General features: G+C 39.5%; 1 protein-coding gene across 4 annotated transcripts in view; it reads right to left on the bottom strand.

The window, feature by feature from the left end:
* rptor (regulatory associated protein of MTOR, complex 1) overlaps positions 1–22309 on the bottom strand; it is a 409250-nt gene that overhangs the window by 48295 nt on the left and 338646 nt on the right. For all 4 annotated transcript variants that reach the window (XM_079882549.1, XM_079882546.1, XM_079882548.1 and 1 more), the window contains exons 28-29: positions 7980–8104; positions 7783–7884 (exon numbers count right to left, since the gene is read on the bottom strand). In XM_079882549.1, the coding sequence (XP_079738675.1) occupies positions 7783–7884; positions 7980–8104 (227 nt within the window). The remainder of the gene's footprint in view (positions 1–7782; positions 7885–7979; positions 8105–22309) is intronic.

The raw sequence follows: 22309 nt of genomic DNA, 5'->3' as shown, positions 1-22309 counted from the left end.
ACAATTACGCCACAGACCAGGAAAAACCTAGTCTAAAGTCAGTGGCGCATTCAGATGCTATTTTAAGGGCGCATGCTTGGCCATAATGTAGCGTGTACACAACGCGTATACACTTTCCTTCTCTCATCTACACAGCTGCAGCAGTTGACATTTTTGCAAACCATACATAATTACAAGGAAAAATATTCCACACGAGGGAAATCATTGTGGTGTCCATGAAGATGTGAAAAAATAGGCATAAATCTAGCTTACACATTTACCCAAATTATTATAAGCCTGTTTAACCGAAGCTTATTTGGGTGGGTTTCTCCCATCCCCATACAATGTCACTTCTCTGTCTTTTACGGCCCTGACAAGAACGTTGGTCTCCTCGGCTGTGAACCGCTCCTGGCGTGCGCCTGGCAAATCTGCCGTTATAATAGCAATCCGCCATGGAACAAGCGCGCCTGCTTTTAAAGGGAATGTGAGATGACGCTGTGATTGGTTTATTGCACGTTACGCCCAAACCACACCTATGAGTAATGTAGCTACTTCAGACCAACCCATTTTAGATTTGCGTTGGGCGCAAGAGTCATTTATCCCGCCGGTATAATAGCAATAGCGCCCGAGATCCGCCCACAAAGTTACTTGCGTTTCGCATTTGATACTTGCGTTTCAGATCGTTAAAATAGGGCCCAACGACTCAAAGATAGAATGGGATACAGTAATGTTTTATTTAAATTAAATATGCACACAGTACACACAATATGGAGACAGCATACTATAGAAATAGCATGAATAGTACACATTAGTATGCCATTTCAAACACAGCCAAACTTCATTTGTTATAGTGACAGTACCAAATTTGAACATTTGAAGAGCTTGAAATGAGATTTGACACCTAGGAATTCATCTAGGTATTATCCACCGGGAATAATGAGAAGGCACTGGGACGATAATATTATTTTGTTTAGTCGGTAACACTTTATTTTGATGGTCCCGTTTGAACATCCTGTTGACTATTAGTAGTGTTGCACCTATGTGTCAACTAACTCTCATTAAAGTATTAGTAGACTGTCTGCTTAATATCTGCCAACACATTATTGTGACGATCCTCCAACAGACACTCTACTGACTATAAGTAACTTTGCAACTACATGTCAACTTATTCTAACTCTAACCCTACCAGTCTACTATTACCCGACTAACACTCTAATGAGAGTTAGTAGACATGTAGATGCAACATCACTTACAGTCAACAGAATGTGTTAAAGGGACCATCAAAATAAAGTTAAATCATTTAGTCTTGTCAGATTTGTAAGTTGATATTGGTAAGGTTCTGGCAAGGACATAAATACATTCATACAAATGTTGTCCAACACAAAAAATTGTGAAATAGACACAACTGCCCATTTGTCTTACATAACAGCACACTGAGGACATTTGAAATAAACCAACAAAACTGAAACTAATACAATGACTAATATTCTGTTTTCATACCAGAGCACCCATGGGCATCTCTACAGTCCCACTCCAGCATCATGCAGGAAGACTGGAAATACCGACAGATTTTTTCAAACACTGGCCAAGTGTAAGGTAGATAGTCAAGTCAAGTCAAGTCAACTTTATTTATATGGCGCTTTTCACAATACAGATTGTATCAAAGCAGCTTCACAGTATTAAATAAGATAGTACATCAGTGTTTGTTTCTAGTGTAAAACGTCCATGTTTGGTAATGCTCATCAATAGTATTGTTGATTGATTAAGTCAAAGTCAAAGTCAAAGTACTTTTAGTTACCTTTCCCTCCACAAGGGAAATTGGATTTGCAGCAAATGCTCCACATAAAACACATAAACATACAACAACACTCACCAACAAAACCAACCAGCAGAGAAGGAATTCACATTTAAGCCCAATGTACATAATGTATAATAAATAAATAAATAAAGTACAGGACACAATCAAGTGCAAAAATTAAATTAAGTATCCCCAACTGAGCAAGCCAAAGGCAACAGTGGCAAGGAACCGAAAAACTCCATCAGTTGACCTAATGGAGAAAAAAAAAAAAACCTTGGGAGAACCCAGGCTCAGTCGGGGGCCAGTTCTCCTCTGGCGTTTATGAACTAGAGACCGGATTTAACTGTAAGACTAAAAATATTATATGAATGCCTGGCTGAAGAGATGCGTCTTTAATCTAGTTTTAAACTGGGAGAGCGAGTCTGAGCAACGAACAGTATCAGGAAGGCTATTCCAGAGTTTTAGAGCTAAATGTGAAAATGATCTCCCTCCTTTGGTTGATCTGGATATCCTAGGTATGACCAAAAGCCTTGAATTTAGTGATCTTAAAGAGCGCGATGGATTATAGGGCGATAGAAGATCCGTTAAATAAACTGGAGCTAAGCCGTTTAGGGCTTTATAAGTCAGTAGCAATACCTTGTAATTAATACGGAACTTTATAGGTAACCAATGTAGTGATGATAAAATTGGTGTTATATGGTCAAATTTTCTTGATCTAGTAAGAACTCTAGCGGCGGCATTTTGGACTAACTGTAGCTTGTTTATTGAGGATGCAGGACAACCAGCTAATAAAGCATTACAGTAATCTAGTCTCGAGGTCATGAACGCATGAACTAACTTTTCTGTATCAGAAACAGATAGCATATTACGTAGCTTAGCAATGTTTCTAAGGTGGAAAAAGGCTGTTTTTGTAACATATGAAATATGATTTTCAAAAGACAGGTTGCAGTCTAGTATAACACCCAGGTCTTTTACTGTAGAGGATAAAGTAACAGGACATCCTACTATGTTAAAGTTGTATTGTGAGAGGTTTTGTGGGCGGTTTTTTGAACCGATAAGTATTACCTCTGTCTTGTCTGGATTTAATAAAAGAAAATTGCGCGTCATCCAATCTTTTATATCTTTAACACACTCTGTCAATTTGGATAATTTAGCGTTTTCATCCGGCCGTGATGAAATATATATTTGAGTGTCATCAGCATAACAATGGAAACTAATTCCATGTTTCCTTATAATATTTCCAAGTGGCAGCATATATATTGAGAATAATAGAGGGCCTAACACAGATCCTTGCGGCACTCCATAGTTTACTGGAGTTATGATCGATTTTTCTCCATTTAAATAGACAAAATGGTATCGGTCAGATAGGTATGATCTGAACCAGCTTAATGCTTGTCCTTGAACACCAGTATAATTTTGTAGTCGATCTAAGAGTATTGTGTGATCTATAGTATCGAACGCAGCACTAAGATCAAGTAAAACTAGTATTGAGATACAGCCTTGGTCAGAAGCTAAGAGTAAATCATTTGTGATTTTAACGAGCGCAGTTTCAGTGCTATGGTGCGGCCTGAAACCAGACTGAAACTTTTCATAGATGTCATTTTCTTGTAAGAAAGAGCCTAGTTGGGCGGACACAACTTTTTCTAGTATTTTAGACATAAAAGGAAGATTTGAAATGGGTCTATAATTTGCTAGGTTATTTGGGTCTAATTGTGGTTTCTTAATGAGTGGTTTTATAACTGCCAGTTTAAATGTTCTTGGAACATGACCTAAAGATAAAGATGAGTTAATAATATTGAGGAGAGGCTCTTCCACTATAGGTAACACTTCTTTCAGTAGTTTAGTTGGTATGGGATCTAATAAACATGTTGTTGTTTTAGAGGAAGTGATAAGTTTATTTAACTCTATTTGTTCTATAGTTGTAAAGCACTGTAATTGTTCTTGCGGGGTGATAATCGAGGCTGAGTTATAAGGCGCGATTGAGGATTGAACGTTTACAATTGTGGTTCTGATGTTTTCTATTTTCTCAGTGAAAAAATTCATGAAATCATTACTACTAAACTGTAACGGAATATGTTGTTCAGGTGACGCTTGTTTATTTGTTAGTCTAGCCACGGTGTTAACCCTCAGGGGACCAAAAACGCGCCCGCGCGTTTTGCTCGTTTTTTTTTTTTAGCAATGAAAATAAACACTAAATGCTCTGTTAATTTTGATCTTTCATTTTCGTGTAATACATCAATCGATCCTGTTCAGTGTCTATTTTTTTTCTGTATACTCACAATAAAAATAAAGTGTTTTGCTTTTTGACAAATAAAGAAAAATTAACATGATGCGATTTCTGCCTTCTCTCTGTCAGTAAACTCCCATTTGAAACGCGTTCGAAAATGATCTATAACTCCGCGAAAATTCAGTCAAACAGGCAAACAGACCCACGGGCATAAAGCTTGAGATCGCATCTTTTAAATGAAGTCATTTATATAAAAAACAAATATTCTCAGCTTCTGTAATCTGTATAAAAAGAGAGCGACTCCAGTCGACCTCATTACGAGATGATTCACAGTAATGTGACCACGCCCCGGAGAGCGCGTGCTATTCAAACGCAAATTCTGAGAACCATTTCGGCGCTGTGAAACGCCCACATCAGCTGTAAACAAAGCGCGTCGCGACTCCTCGCGAGTGAGACATTATAGCCTACCTTATGGAGAAACGATTCCTCAGAACAGTGCTGATGAGGAGCAATATCTCCTGAAATGAGGAGCAGATTCCGCTGAGGAGTGAGGTAGGCTGTTTTCTTTTCTCACGTGTGGAATAACGTTATGGAATAACGTTAGTGTAGGCCTATGTAAACCGCAAAAAGATGAATCCCATTTCTATAATATGACTCGCCTTTCTGTGAGATGAATGAAGGGGACATATTTGTAAAGACTGTTTAGCCTAAATATGAATCGCGCGTCTGTGTGTAAAATAATAAACTGCTTTGCTATAGCCTACTGAGATGAGTAAAAATCGACTGGAATATGTTGAAATAAAATGTATTTGTATAAGCAACGTATTAAACTGCAAATTAGCATTTATATGCCCTAATATTTCATAAAAACAACATTACAGTCAGGCGAAGTATGAAAGACAACATTTTGTTGACTAGACTAGGGTACAGTTTTTAGGCTACTGTAGAATATACCGCCACATCAAAAAAGCTTTTGTTTAGCAATTTCTGCTCATATCTAACGTTATATATATATATAATATATAATATAATATATATATATATATATATATAATATATATATATATATATATATATATATATATATATATATATATATATACTATTTTTGTCAAAAATAAAGTCATAGACTAAGATGTTAGATGTTCCAATGTTGGCTATATTCAAACTAATGAATACATATGATAAAATGTAGGCCTATAATCTTTTTCTTTTTTTTTTTTTACAAAGAAAGAGTACACTTGAAATATTGTTGAAATTGTAATTATTGTTGTAATTGTAACATTTTTAATAAAATAGCAAAACATATTTACAAGAGAGATGTAAGCGAAATCTTAAATGGTCAATATAAGTCTTCTTCTAAATACATCTTTTGTCCTTGCATTGTGGCTCAGTCAGTGTCACACCTGAATGAATGGGCATTAGGCAGAGTCATTATGCAGAGTGGGTGGGACAAACTACTCCTCCTCCACGCCCCCCTTGCATAATGGCTTTCCAAGCAAAACCTGTTTTACACCATTTAAATCAATGTATTTTTTTTTTGTGAACGATAAAACAAGACTATTTTCACATAATTTTGAAGCTAGAACTCAAAGGGACAACATCCATTAGTCAAAAGTCTTGTGGACACATATTTAATATGTGTTTTGTGGTCTTAATTCAGCAACTTTCATTTTTATTTTTTCCAATAACCACGCATAAACATTATTCTCTTAAAAATACAAACATCTACATACACGTTGCTCGCATATTATGGTAGCCCTGTTTGTGCTATATAGAGTGAATTTACACCTTAGCCATTAACATGTTTATAAATAACTGAAAAAGACACAAATGTCAAGGCATGTCAGAACATCTCAAGGGCCCCAAAAACACCTTGGTCCCCAGAGGGTTAAATAAAAACCTAGGATTGTTTTGGTTATTTTCTATTAGTTTGCGGAGGTGCTCAGCCCTGGCTATTTTTAGGGCCTTTTTATAACGTGACGTACTGTCTTTCCAAGCGATTTTAAAAACCTCTAAATTAGTTTGTTTCCATTTACGCTCTAAATTACGGGTTTCTCTCTTTAGAACACGCGTAGTATTGTTGTACCATGGTGCTTTAATTTTCTCTCTGACCTTTTTTAGTCTAATAGGTGCAACAATATCCAATTTTCCAGAGAGAATGGTGCTCATAGTGCTGGTTAGTTCCTCTAGTTCATCTGTTTGTTTGGGTTCACTGAGCAGCTGAGACAGATCCGATAAGCAATTTGAAAAATTATCTATGGTGGATGGAAGGATTGTTCTGCCTAATCGATAACGCGGCGCAGCATGATATATTACAGGGGTACGTAATATGCAAGTTACCATGTAATGGTCAGTTACATCATCACTTTGTGGAATGATATCTATATCGGTTGGATCGGTTCCATGTGATATAATTAAATCGAGTGTATGATTAAAACGATGAGTTGGTCCGGTAACGTTTTGCTTAACCCCAAAGGAGTTTAATAAATCTATAAACGCAGCCCCTAACGCATCATTTTGATTATCTACGTGTATGTTAAAATCTCCAACAATTAATGCTTTATCGACATTGACCAATAGGTCTGAGAGAAAATCTGCAAATTCTTTTAGGAAATCAGCGTAAGGCCGTGGCGGTCTATATACGGTAGCCAAGGCTAAAGATAATAGGGATGTTTTTCTAGCATCTAAGAGCGTAACATTTAGTACAAGTACTACAAACGAAATAAACTTATAACCCGTTTTCTGAGTAACACTAAGAAAATCTCTATAGATTGTTGCAATACCGCCGCCACGACCAATCAGACGGGGCTCATGCTTATAGGAGTATCCTGATGGAGTAGACTCATTTAGACCGAAATAATCATTTGGTTTAAGCCAGGTTTCAGTAAGGCAAAGTACATCGATGCTATTATCTGTGACTATTTCATTTACAATAACTGCCTTAGGTGTGAGTGATCTAATGTTTAGAAGACCTAGCTTTAGAATTTTTTTTTGTTTACTAATAGCAACATTTTCTGTTTTAATAACAATTAGATTTTTCCTAGATCCTGCAGTAGATTTATTATTTGATCGCACTAAACGAGGAATAGACACAATTTCTATGCAATGTTCTACACTAGTATTTATATCAGTTAATTTGGTGCAGCAGAGACTATGATTTGGACTTTTGGTTACTAGTCAAAAGGTATTTAACATTTTGGAGATGTTATCCGACAGAAGATCCACTCCGAATCTGCTTGGGTGTAAGCCATCAGCACGGAAAAGCCTAGGACGCTCCCAAAACAGATTCCAATTATTTACAAAGAGCAGTTTCTGCTCATTGCACCATGACGTTAACCATTCATTTAGCGCGAATAATCTACTAAACTTGTCATGTCCTAGACGGTACGTGGGAAGCGGTCCTGACACAATGATCGTTATATCAGGCGATGTGCTGCGTACCGTATCGATCAGATTCCTGAAGTCTTTCTTCAGAACTTCCGTCTGCCGCAGCCTGATGTCGTTCACTCCCGCGTGCAAGACCACAGTTCCGACGCGCACGTCACCGATCAGAATCTCGGGTACGTGAGCAGCGATTTTAGAAACACGAGCACCAGGAAAGCAGTGACTTTTACCTAATGTAGCGTGGACGTGCCGAACGATGGAATCGCCGATGATCACAGCATCGCGTTCTGTTTCGCGAAGAGGGGAGAAGCGGTTTTGTGATAGGGAAAAGAAACTCAGATGACAGGAGAAGAGTGGTATCTGCACAGTGTTTGTGAGTGTGAAAGCAAACCTCGTGTGGTGGGCAGCATGTCGGACAGCCCCTGCCATGCTGTGACCATCTCTGGATTCCTCTGGTCAGCAAAGTTCTTCCAAATTCGCAATGCCCCGTCATCTGCAAAAAAGTGGCATGGTGAAAGTCAGCACAGAAACTGACAAAGATGAGAACCATTCAAAGTCTGTGTCAACATGATTGATAGGTGAACAGACCAGTAGCAGTGAGGAGGAGAGAGCAGTCATGCCCATTAAGATACTCCATGGATGTGATACGCGTGTACCGTGGGTTCCCATTGTAGAAATAATCCAACCTCTCTCCTTTCTCCCAGTCCCAAAAACTGCACACACACAGGGAATACAATTTAAATACAATTCACTATGCTTCTCTATGCACAGCTAACGTGAGTTCAGCAAGAAAATTAGCAGCATGGACATGTCAAACACGAACAAGCCAAATATCCAACTATCCTATTAAAAACAGTTGCAAAGAATCCTGAAAAAAAGAAACTTACATAACTGATTTCAAGATTGATAATAATAATTAATGTTTTTTGGGCATCACATAAGAATGCATAGCAAACATAGCATAAGAATGATTTCTGAAGGATCATGTGACACTGAAGACTGGAGTAATGATGCTGAAAATTCAGCTTTGGATCACAGAAATTTCAAATATAAAATAGTTATTTTAAATTGTCATACTATTTAACAATATTACTGTTTTTTGTTGTATTTTTAATCAAATAAATTCCGCCTTGTGAGCACAAGAGACTTTTTATTAAAGGGGTGGTTGATTATGATTTCACTTTTCTGACTTTAGTTAGTGTGTAATGTTGCTGTTTGATCATAAACAACATCTGCAAAGTTACAACGCTCAAAGTTCAAAGCAAAGGAAGATATTTGCTTTTAAAGAAATTAAATTTTTTTTAAGGACTACAGCAAACGGCTGGTAGAGACTACACGAGCTTCCTCCCGGGTTAGTGACATCACTAACCCTATAATTTACATAAACCCCGCCCCCGGGAACAAGATTTATAGATTATCATGACAGAATATGCTAATCAATGACTAGAAGATAACTACACATAAGCTACATAAATTCATCAACTAACCATTCAGAAACGTCCTGTTGCTTCTACATGTTGTCACTTCTTCTTGAGTCTCTCCATCATTGTCTGACTCCAGTTTGAACATAAACATTGACATTTCCAGTGCATGTCTGTGTGAGGTAAAAGGACCGGAGCTCTTGAAGCTCTGCCCCCTGTGCTGGGAGCAGCAGCTAATTTACATTTAAAGGGACACACACAAAAACGGTGCGTTTTTGCTCACCCTCAAAAAGTGACCATTTTAACATGATATATACAGCCCATTCTCATCCCAAGGCATCATATACTGACGCTTTTGACATTTCGTCTACATCGAACGCACATGGCACCCTTTAGCGTCAATATGAGACGCAGATAGATATGGGCCAGAAGGCGCCTCCTAGCGGTCTAACCCTAATCCTACCCCAGACCTAAACCTACCCTTTTATCACCTAATTTTAACTTCAGCAAATCAGCACAGTGCTCATACGACAAAGTTTGGATTACTACAAAAACGCAGAATTCTTTTACCCGACCAGCTTACATTCCGGGGAAAGGAAAACACAACTGCCTCAAGGATAAGAGAAAATGCCTCTTCTGGTTCAAGAATCTACTTGCTGCACCAACTGCCACAGACTTTTACAAAGGATTGCAGTTCTTGAAACAAAGTTACTTACGGGACCACCAAACCAGACGGAGCACACAACAGAGCTTCGTCATGGACACCCTCAGCATATAGCCGGTGAGTCCCATGAAACTAGCGCTCCTCGACAGGTAGAGAAACAAGCCGATCGACTTACAAATCGATGGCACAAACAGGGAGCGAGACCCAAAGGCACTCGAGACATCAGATTGTCACGAGCATCACATATTGCCGCAGTAGCATCCTCTACCCCAGATACAGCTCTGACAAGGATTGCAAACATTGGTCTTCTACCACCGCCTATACATCTTGAGAACAGATTTGAAGTACTAATGAATGTAAGTGAGGAATCCCCAAATGTGATGAATATGATCGAACACAGACTGAATGGGCCAGTAGCTAACACTGATGCTAACTGGCGCTCAAGGTCGAGCAGACAGCGGCACTCAGCTCAGAGCGCAGCCGAGCCCAGGACTCTGATAGTGGGGGACTCGATAATCAGAAACATTAGCGGCAGTGATACAACTACATGCTGCCTTCCACAAGCAACAACTTCGGATGTAAACAGGGAACTTCAGAACATTCTGATGAAACATAAGACTGCAAATCGACTCATCATACATGTGGGGAAGAATGATATTCATAAAGAGCAGTCAGAACTCCTTAAGAAGGATTTCAATGAACTTTTTGAAACACTTAAAAGACTGAAAGTTCAAACATTCATCAGTGGACCACTCCCAGCAAGAGGAACAAACAGGTTTTCACGGTTGCTTGGGCTAAATACATGGCTGCAAAAAACCTGCAATATAAAAGGAGTAAACTTCATTGACAATTTCAATCTTTTCTGGAGTCAGAGACAACTTTTTCATCGGGATGGCCATCACCCAAACAAACTTGGTTCAAGAGTGTTAAAGGACAATTTCTACTTCTCCCTCAATCATCCTTCTGCAGTGTGTGCCAATCAACTCAATCTGAACGGCACACACACACCTGGACACAGTATGAATGACCACGGGACTTCACTTCAGCAGCAAAATGGACATGCGGTTGACATATCACACAAGGACAATGATAACACCACTCCGCCACAACAACCTCTGCTCACGGACACAATCTCAGCTGAGCCCTGCCCACAGAGAGACATATCAGAACTGCTTGAAGATTCAGCACCCAAGGACGACTTCCTGGAAAACAGCCAGGGAAGCCAGGACAGCATATCACAACCTCATATAACACCAGAGCAACAGCCCCTTTCCCCAGATACGCTATCCCTCTCTCCAGCATCGCCACTACTGTGTTTCTCACAGAAAATGGAAGAACTGGTGTATGCTGGAACCAGACTATCCCACTCTTTTGCTGCAAGCCCCCAGATACCAACCAAAAAACGACAGGCACCATTACCACCCGCACCAAAGCCTGCGGGCCCAGCTCGCCCTCCCCCTCCTGTGAGAGCTCTTCGGCCTCTGCCACAACGCCAGGGCCCACACCCTCCTCCATCTGCTCGAGGTGAACTAAAAACAACTGATACCAGCTCTCAGTGATGTGTTTTGGGTCCCCGCTCTGATAACAGTAACTTTCTCAAATGTTTACAGAACAAGCGGGAACCCAGTGTGCCTGTATCTTTCTCTATTGCTGTTCTATTACAAGATAGAAAGTCTAAGGCCTTCAATAGCCGTGCAGCAAACCCAACTAATCTGGTGCCTATTACACGTCAAAGTAAGATTGATGTGGGGACAAAAAGTAAGACTGTTAAGTTAGCACTTTTAAACATTCGTTCACTTAAAAATAAATCACTTCTAGTCAACGATTTAATAACCACAAACAACCTGGATTTTATGCTTCTAAATGAAATCTGGCTAGAAGACAGCTGCAGTGCAACAGTCCTCAATGAAACAGCCCCTCCGAACTTTACTTTTATGAGTGTCTGCAGAGCTGTTAAGAGAGGTGGGGGTCTAGCTGCTCTTTTTAAAGATATCTATCAATGTAAGCAAATATCATTTGGGAATTACCCTTCTTTCGAATATCTGGGTATTGTGTTGAAATTTTACTTATCATTATTTACAGGCCTCCAAAATACTCTCCAGCCTTTGCTGAGGACTTTATAGAACTGTTATCAGCAATTACCTCAGAGTTTGACTGTTTTGCCATTGCAGGAGATTTTAACATTCACATAGATAATGCAGAAAACAATATGGCAAAAGAAATCAAAACTGTTTTAAAAACTTTTGATCTGACTCAGCATGTACATGGACCCACACACAATCGTGGACACACTCTAGATTTACTTATCAGTAAGGGTCTAAACATTTCATTGATTGTCATTAAGGATGTAGCACTGTCTGATCATTTCTGTATTTTCTTTGATATATTGATCTCTCCTGCCATTGAAGCTAAATCTGTGTCTGTCAAGAAGAGATGCTTAAATGAGAACACCAGTGTACTATTTATGAAGGCTATATCCTTAACACCAAGCATATCTGCTGACTCTGTTGATTTTCTCCTTGATTCTTTTAACTCAAAAGTTAAAGGTATAATTGATGATATTACTCCTGTTAAAGTCAGGAAGAAGAGTGGCAGACAAAAAGCACCTTGGAGAAACTCAACAGCAGTGCAAAATATGAAAAGACAATGCAGAAAAGCAGAGCGCATGTGGCGGAAGACTAAACTTGTAGTCCATTATAACATCTACAAAGACAGCCTTCATGCTTTCAATATGGAACTAGGCAAAGCTAGACAGACTTTCTTCTCAAATATTATAAACAGCAATTTAAACAACACACGCACTCTTTTTGCTACTGTAGAGAGACTGACAAACCCTCCAAGCCAGATTCCCAGTGAAATGCTCTCAGTGAACAAGTGTAGTGAGTTTGCTTCGTTCTTCTCTGAGAAAATCAGTAATATCAGAAAGGTGATCAGCACATCCTTGAGTTGCTCTGGGGTCAGACAGATCAGACCACCTGAGAAAGTAGTTACTATGTCTGATTTCAAAGAAATTGATGGCAAAATTTTGGAAGAAACTGTACAGCACCTTAAAACATCAACATGCGCTCTTGACACACTTCCCACATCATTTTTCAAAAGTGTGTTAAACAGTTTAGAAGCAGATCTCCTAGAAGTGGTAAATGTCTCACTTCGCTCTGGGAGTTTTCCAAACTCCCTGAAAACTGCAGTTGTCAAGCCCCTCCTGAAAAAGAGCAATCTGGATAAGACCATATTAAGCAACTATAGACCGATCTCAAATCTTCCTTTCATAGGCAAGATCATTGAAAAAGTTGTCTTCAATCAGCTGAACAAATTCTTGAGCTTGAATGGATACTTTGACAATTTTCAATCTGGTTTCCGACCGCACCACAGCACAGAGACAGCGCTCATAAAGATAATAAACGATATTCGCTTAAATACTGATTCAGGCAAATTATCAGTGCTGGTGCTACTCGACCTCAGTGCTGCATTTGACACTGTCGATCACAACATACTTCTTGACAGGCTGGAAAACTGGGTGGGGCTTTCTGGGATAGTCCTAAAATGGTTCAGGTCATACTTAGATGGGAGAGGTTATTAAGTGAGTATAGGTGACCATAAGTCTGAGTGGACATCCATGACATGCGGAGTCCCTCAAGGCTCAATTCTTGCACCACTCCTGTTCAACCTGTATATGCTCCCAATGAGCCAAATAATGAGAAAGAACCAAATTGCTTACCACAGCTATGCAGACGACACACAGATCTACTTAGCCCTATCGCCTAACGATTACAGCCCCATTGACTCCCTGTGCCAATGCATTGATGAAGTCAACAGTTGGATGTGTCAAAACTTTCTTCAGTTAAACAAAGACAAAACTGAAGTCATTGCGTTTGGAAACAAAGACGAAGTTCTCAAGGTGAACGCATACCTTCACTCTAGGGGTCAAACAACTAAAAATCAAGTCAGGAATCTCGGTGTGTCCCTAGAGTCAGACCTTAGTTTCAGTAGTCATGTCAAAGCAATAACTAAATCAGCATACTATCATCTGAAAAATATTGCAAGAATTAGATGCTTTGTTTCCAGACAAGACTTAGAGAAACTTGCTCATGCTTTCATCACCAGCAGGGTGGATTATTGTAATGGACTCCTCACTGGCCTTCCCAAAAAGACCATAAGACAGTTGCAGCTCATACAGAACGCTGCCGCCAGGATTCTGAGCAGAACCAGAAAATATGAACACATCACACCAGTCCTCAGGTCTTTACACTGGCTCCCAGTTAAATTTAGGATTGATTTTAAAGTATTATTACTGGTATATAAATCATTCAATGGCCTAGGACCTCAATACATTGCAGATATGCTTACTGAATATAAACCCAACAGAACACTCAGATCACTAGGATCATATCAACTAGAAATACCAAGGGTTCACTCTAAGCATGGCGAGTCCGCTTTTAGCTATTATGCCAGCCGCAGCTGGAACCAGCTTCCAGAGGAGATCAGATGTGCTCCTACTGTAGTCACATTCAAATCCAGACTCAAAACACTTCTGTTTAGCTGTGCATTTACTGAATGAGCACTGTGCCAATGTTCGTCCGACTGTTTGTACTGTATTATTTTATTTTTTTTAAACTGTTTTAATTATTCCTATTTCTTTTATTATTTTAATTTCTTCTATGTAAAGCACTTTGAATTGCCATTGTGTATGAAATGTGCTATATAAATAAACTTGCCTTGCCTTGCCTTGCCTTGCCTACCCCAGATACAGCTCTGACAAGGATTGCAAACACTGGTCTCCTACCACCGCCTATACATCTTGAGAACAGATTTGAAGTACTAATGAATGTAAATGAGGAATCCCCAAATGTGATGAATGTGATCGAACACAGACTGAATGGGCCAGTAGCTAACACTGATGCTAACTGGCGCTCAAGGTCGAGCAGACAGCGGTACTCAGCTCAGAGCGCAGCCGAGCCCAGGACTCTGATAGTGGGGGACTCCATAATCAGAAACATTAGCGGCAGTGATACAACTACGTGCTGCCTTCCACAAGCAACAACTTCTGATATAAACAGGGAACTTCAGAACATTCTGATGAAACATAAGACTGCAAATCGACTCATCATACATGTGGAGAAGAATGATATTCATAAAGAGCAGTCAGAACTCCTTAAGAAGGATTTCAATGAACTTTTTGAAACACTTAAAAGGCTGAAAGTTCAAACATTCATCAGTGGACCACTCCCAGCAAGAGGAACAAACAGGTTTTCACGGTTGCTTGGGCTTAATACGTGGCTGCAAAAAACCTGCAATATAAAAGGAGTGAACTTCATTGACAATTTCAATCTTTTCTGGAGTCAGAGACAACTGTTTCATCGGGATGGCCATCACCCAAACAAACTTGGTTCAAGAGTGCTAAAGGACAATATCTACTTCTCCCTCAATCATCCTTCTGCAGTGTGTGCCAATCCACTCAATCTGAACGGCACACACACACCTGGACACAGTATGAATGACCACGGGACTTCACTTCAGCAGCAAAATGGACATGCGGTTGACATATCACACAAGGACAATGCTAACACCACTCCGCCACAACAACCTCTGCTCACGGACACAATCTCAGCTGAGCCCTGCCCACGGAGCTCACCACAGACAGACATATCAGAACTGCTCGAAGATTCAGCACCCAAGGACGACTTCCTGGAAAACAGCCAGGGAAGCCAGGACAGCATATTACAGCCTCCGATAACACCAGAGCAACAGCCCCTTTCACCAGACACTTTTTCCCTCTCTCCAGCATCGCCACTTCTGTGCTTCTCACAGAAAATGGAAGAACTGGTGTATGCTGGAACCAAACTATCCCACTCTTTTGCTGCAAGCCCGCAGATACCAACCAAAAAACGGCAGGCACCTCAACCACCCGCACCAAAGCCTGCACCAAAGCCTGCGGGCCCAGCTCGCCCTCCCCCTCCTATGAGAGCTCTTCGGCCTCTGCCACAACGCCAGGGCCCACACCCTCCTCCATCTGCTCGAGGTGAACCAAAAACAACTGATACCAGCTCTCAGTGATATGTGTCGGGTCCCCGCTCTGATAACAGTAACTTTCTCAAATGTTTACAAAACAAGCGGGAACCCAGTGTGCCTGTATCTTTCTCTATTGCTGTTCTATTACAAGATAGAAAGTCAAAGGCCTTCAATAGCCGTACAGCAAACCCAACTAATCTGGTGCCTATTACACGTCAAACTAATATTGCTATGGGGAAAAATAAGACTGTTAAGTTAGCACTTTTTAACATTCGGTCACTTAAAAATAAATCACTTCTAGTCAACGACTTAATAACCACAAACAACCTGGATTTTATGCTTCTAAATGAAACCTGGCTAGAAGACAGCTGCAGTGCAACAATCCTCAATGAAGCAGCCCCTCCTAACTTTACTTGTATGAGTGTCTGCAGAGCTGTTAAGAGAGGTGGGGGTCTAGCTGCTCTTTTTAAAGATATCTATCAATGTAAGCAAATATCATTTGGGAATTACCTGTCTTTCGAATATCTGGGTATTGTGTTAAAAGGTGCTCCACGCATTTTACTTATCATTATTTACAGGCCTCCAAAATACTCTCCAGCCTTTGCTGAGGACTTTACAGAACTGTTATCAACAATTACCTCAGAGTTTGACTGTTTTGCCATTGCTGGGGATTTTAACATTCACATAGATAATGCAGAAACCAATATGGCAAAAGAAATCAAAAGTGTTTTAAAAACTTTTGATCTGACTCAGCATATACATGGACCCACACACAATCGTGGACACACTCTAGATTTACTCATCAGTAAGGGTCTAAACCAGCGGTTTTCAATAGGTGAGGCGCGCCTCCCCTGGGGGGCGCCAAAGAGCCACAGGGGAGGCGCGACACGCAAAGAAAAAATAACTGTATGCAGCTCTATTGATATCGGTTTGTGTGTGCGACGCGAGTATTGGCTTTAAAATGCGTCGTTTCCTTGTCCCAAGTCAACAGAAGTCAGCATTAAGGGAGGTTACGGAGCCCGGGAAGTCACCTGTGTGAGTAAAAAAACGATCCGTGGCGACGGTTTTGCAATCCGTCCGCTCAGTTTATAAACAGTACTCACGAATTCTCAAACTGTTCCCTCGGATTAATAAACCGTACCCACGAGTTTCTAATCCGCGCTCTCATACTTGTTAACCGTGCCTTCAGTTTTTGCAATCTGTACCCACGTAGTATTGCGTGACGAGTTCATAATGCGGTGAATTCCCGTTCCCATTTACTTCACAATCTCGTTATAGAGAGACGCGCGTCACGATCTGTGCACTGCCGCGTCTCGCGCTCGTCATGCAGCCAGATTCAGTATCAGTGCACCTTATGAACTATGGCGTTAACTTGAACTGCATTTCTGTCAGTGCGTGACTACAGCTCGTTAATAAACTATATACAGCTCGTTTTTTTTATTGATCCATTTCATACAATCCGTCTTCATTTGGCAAGTGCACTTGCGTGCACTTCAGCATTACAATGTGAGTAAATGTAGCCGTGTAAAATGTAAGGGATGATGCCACCCTTCTAGAACAATGTGCATTTACGTTTAAATTGTAACATATTTAATAGCATGGAATTACAGTGTAATTAGTGTTAGCCTATTAGGCTTCTTCAGTGCATTAGAGGTAATCTGATAATATTAGTGATTCTCATTTATCAAAACACTAAAACTGGTACCGTTTTGGAGAGAAATTGGGTATTTTTAATCTCTCTATTTAACCCATCTCATGGTGTGTGATGCTGAACTATCATATGAGTTTCTAAAGGTTTTTGAATTCTTTGCACAGTTATGAATATTGATATTTTATGTGCAACAATATATCAATATATTTATCAATATATCAGTGGCCTTTAGCCTAATTTTACATTTTTTTTACATTTTTTTCATTTTTTTTTTCAAATACTGTAATATGATGTAAATGGTGATGAGTGTACTGATTTGATGCATTTTAAAAAGATGGATGATAGATATTCTGCAATCTTTCTGACAAAGAACAAAATATAATGTGAATTACAGTAAGTGCTATTTTTTTTAATTTATAAATTGTAGTGTAGTGTTTATTATAAGGGGGTAGAATTCGCAGCTCAGTAGCCTACTCACTACTTACTACTCATGAGTACTTTTAAATAAGCTACTATTTTACTCTTACTCAAGTAGGTTTTTGGACAAGTACTTTTTACTCTACTCACACTACATTTTTTGGAATGTAATGGTACTTTTACTTGAGTATGTTTTTTCAGTACTCTTTCCACCACTGCTGATTTTGTTCGAGATGATGTGCATCTCCTTCAAATGTGAGCTTAAAGCCCAGACACACCGTGCCGATTTCAGCCGTCAGGTGTCGTCGGCGGTAGCTCTGGCACCGATTGCACATGTAAGCATGTTTTGTTGACTTGTGGTTAGGCCTACTGGTGTTCAGTGATTTTAAAAGTAGCCTCAATTAGACCTGCATGAAGTTGGAAATGATTTGCTGTTGCAAAGAATCGTTTATGAATGCACTTTTAAGAAAGTTGTGGAAATAAAATAATATTTACATTTTATCAGTTGTTATTGAAACTCATCATTGCCTGGAACACACAAAAGATGGCATTTACTGCAGAGGCGTGTGTGGGTTAGGGCAGGCGGACGGGATTTTGGGGAAGGGGGGGCTCGGCTGTCCTTACCTACTTTAAGGGGAGGCTCACATTCACCCAATTTGAAAATCCCTGGTCTAAACATTTCATCGATTGTTATTAAGGATATAGCACTGTCTGATCATTTCTGTATTTTCTTTGATATACTGATCTCTCCTGCCACTGAAGCTAGATCTGTGTCTGTCAAGAAGAGATGCTTAAATGAGAACACTAGTGTACTATTTATGAAGGCTATATCCTTAACACCAAGCATATCTGCAGACTCTGTTGATTTTCTCCTTGATTCTTTTAACTCAAAAGTTAAAAGTGTAATTGATGAAATTGCTCCTGTTAAAGTCAGGAAAAAGAGTGGCAGACAAAAAGCACCTTGGAGAAACTCAACAACAGTGCAAAATATGAAAAGACAATGCAGAAAAGCAGAGCGCATGTGGCGGAAGACAAAACTTGTAGTCCATTATAACATCTACAAAGACAGCATCCATGCTTTCAATATGGAACTAGGCAAAGCTAGACAGACTTTCTTCTCAAATATTATAAACAGTAATTTAAACAACACACGCACTCTTTTTGCTACAGTAGAGAGACTGACAAACCCCCCAAGCCAGATTCCCAGTGAAATGCTCTCAGACAACAAGTGCAGTGAGTTTGCTTCTTTCTTCTCTGAGAAAATCAATAATATCAGAAAGGTGATCAGCACATCCTTGAGTTGCGCTGGGGTCAGACAGATCAGACCACCTGTGAAAGTAGTTACTATGTCTGATTTCAAAGAAATTGATGGCAAAATTTTGGAAGAAACCGTACAGCACCTTAAAACATCAACCTGCGCTCTTGACACACTTCCCACATCATTTTTCAAAAGTGTGTTAAACAGTTTAGAAGCAGATCTTCTAGAAGTGGTAAATGCTTCACTTCTCTCTGGGAGTTTTCCAAACTCCCTGAAAACTGCAGTTGTCAAGCCCCTCCTGAAAAAGAGCAATCTGGATAAGACCATATTAAGCAACTATAGGCCGATTTCAAATCTTCCTTTCATAGGCAAGATCATTGAAAAAGTTGTCTTCAATCAGCTGAACAAATTCTTATGCTCAAATGGATACTTTGACAATTTTCAATCTGGTTTCCGACCACACCACAGCACAGAGACAGCGCTCATAAAGATAATAAACGATATTCGCTTAAATACTGATTCAGGCAAATTATCAGTGCTGGTACTACTCAACCTCAGTGCTGCATTTGACACTGTCGATCACAACATACTTCTTGACAGGCTGGAAAACTGGGTGGGGCTTTCTGGGATAGTCCTAAAATGGTTCAGGTCATACTTAGATGGGAGAGGTTATTATGTGAGTATAGGAGACCATAAGTCTGAGTGGACATCCATGACATGCGGAGTCCCTCAAGGCTCAATTCTTGCGCCACTCCTGTTCAACCTGTATATGCTCCCACTGAGCCAAATAATGAGAAAGAACCAAATTGCTTACCACAGCTATGCAGACGACACACAGATCTACTTAGCCCTATCGCCTAACGATTACAGCCCCATTGACTCCCTGTGCCAGTGCATTGATGAAGTCAACAGTTGGATGTGTCAAAACTTTCTTCAGTTAAACAAAGACAAAACTGAAGGCATTGCGTTTGGCAACAAAGATGAAGTTCTCAAGGTGAACGCATACCTTCACTCTAGGGGTCAAACAACAAAAAATCAAGTCAGGAACCTTGGTGTGACACTAGAGTCAGACCTTAGTTTCAGTAGTCATGTCAAAGCAATAACTAAATCAGCATAATATCATCTGAAAAATATTGCAAGAATTAGATGCTTTGTTTCCAGACAAGACTTAGAGAAACTTGTGCATGCTTTCATCACCAGCAGGGTGGATTATTGTAATGGACTCCTCACTGGCCTTCCCAAAAAGACCATAAGACAGTTGCAGCTCATACAGAACGCTGCCGCCAGGATTCTGAGCAGAACCAGAAAATATGAACATATCACACCAGTCCTCAGGTCTTTACACTGGCTCCCAGTTACATTTAGGATTGATTTTAAAGTATTATTACTGGTATATAAATCATTCAATGGCCTAGGACCTCAATATATTGCAGATATGCTCACTGAATATAAACCCAACAGATCACTCAGATCATTAGGATCATATCAGCTAGAAATGCCAAGGGTTCACTCTAAGCATGGCGAGTCCGCTTTTAGCTATCATGCCAGCCGCAGCTGGAACCAGCTTCCAGAGGAGATCAGATGTGCTCCTACAGTAGTCACATTCAAATCCAGACTCAAAACACATCTGTTTAGCTGTGCATTTACTGAATGAGCACTGTGCCAATGTTCGTCCGACTGTACTGTACTGTATTTTATTTTTTATTTTTCTAAACTGTTTTAATTATTCTTATTTCTTTTTATCATTTTTAATTTCTTCTATGTAAAGCACTTTGAATTGCCATTGTGTATGAAATGTGCTATATAAATAAACTTGCCTTGCCTTGCCTTACCCATAACCGAACAAAGCTCTGTGCGTGTCATATTGACGCTAAAGGGTGCCATGTGCGTTCGATGTAGACGAAATGTCAAAAGCGTCAGTATATGATGCCCTAGGATGAGAATGCATTGGCTATATAAGAATATCTGTAGGGAATTTTGAGCTAAAACTTAACATACACACTCTGGGGACATCAGAGACTTATTTTACATCTTGTGAAAAGGGCATTATACCACCCCTTTAAAAACATAAAATATCGTACCTATCCCAAACTTTTGAACAGCAGTGTATGTGTATGCATATAAATCTATGTATGTATGTATGTATGTATGTATGTATGTATGTATGTATGTGTGTGTATGTATGTATGTATGCATGTATATATATATATATATATATATATATATATATACACACAGTGAGGAAAATAAGTATTTGAACATCCTGCTATTTTGCAAGTTCTCCCACTTGGAAATCATGGAGGGGTCTGAAATTGTCATCGTAGGTGCATGTCCACTGTGAGAGACCTAATCTAAAAAAAAAATCCAGAAATCACAATATATGATTTTTTAACCCCCTGAGGTCGGCAATCACGCCAGCGTGATCTACTCGTTTTTTTTTTTATCAGTGCAAAATACTCTGTTGATTTTGATTTTACATACTTGTGTTGTACATCATTCAAAGCTGTTAAATGTCTTCTTTTATTTGTGTACACTCATAATAAAAACAAAATGTTGTGTTTTCCGTAAAACAAAGAAAATAAACATGATGCGCGTTCTGCCGTCTCTCTCAATGTGAAACTCATTCTGAAACGCGACAGAAAATGACCTGTAACTCAGCGAATGTTTGTCACACAGACTTGAAACGCATGTCTATACAACGCTTGGAATCTCTATTTTTAAAGTATGTAAATAATATAAAAAACAAATATTCTATTTTTAAGTAATCCATACGAAAGCAGCGGCATGTACAGTTTCTCAAACGCGTCCTCATTAAATTTAATTTGAACACGCCTACGAGCGCACGAGCGATTGACATGCAAATGATCCATGCGGAGAAACGCAGACCTGTAAACGCCCTCATCACCTCAAAACAAAGAAGCAGAGACTTCGTAACTTACTCCTTACTGTGTTTGAAAGACGCGCCAGAGCTTACATTGGATTTAGGCTACCTCAGAAGAAGAAGAACGCGATTTGAAGACAATAAAGATTTAAGGTAAGAAATTTTTACATATTAGTTTGTTATTGTTGCATAAATGTCACATTGCAGTTGAACTGTTGCTAGATATATGGGGAATATTATAATATTTAGACCCGTGTTTACTGTTAAGCCTACTGTGTTTGTGGATATCTGGTCAAACGTAGATATGTATGGTAACCATAATGTTTTATATTTGAGCGCGATCGCGTTTGAATGTATCAGATTTTGCAGCGCGATCGCGTTTGAATGTATCATTTGAACATTTGAAAAGCAAAACGCACCAAACGGCTTCATGTTTTTACTATTATCTCATTTCATATCATCATAACGAATGGAAACATTTGAAGTAACATGATAATCAATATATTTTTCTCTAGCTTGGTTGTTACTGAAATATTTTGGAAGATTTATACTGCTATCTATTGTTATTATTATTTTACCCAGCACTGCGCATAGCTTATGCCTACAAGGCACAACAA

The sequence above is a fragment of the Squalius cephalus genome (assembly GCF_949319135.1).
Source record: "Squalius cephalus genome assembly, chromosome: 10".
NCBI lineage: Eukaryota > Metazoa > Chordata > Actinopteri > Cypriniformes > Leuciscidae > Squalius > Squalius cephalus.
The sequence above is the reverse complement of the archived record's forward strand: the minus strand, read 5'-3'. Positions and strand labels throughout refer to the sequence as shown.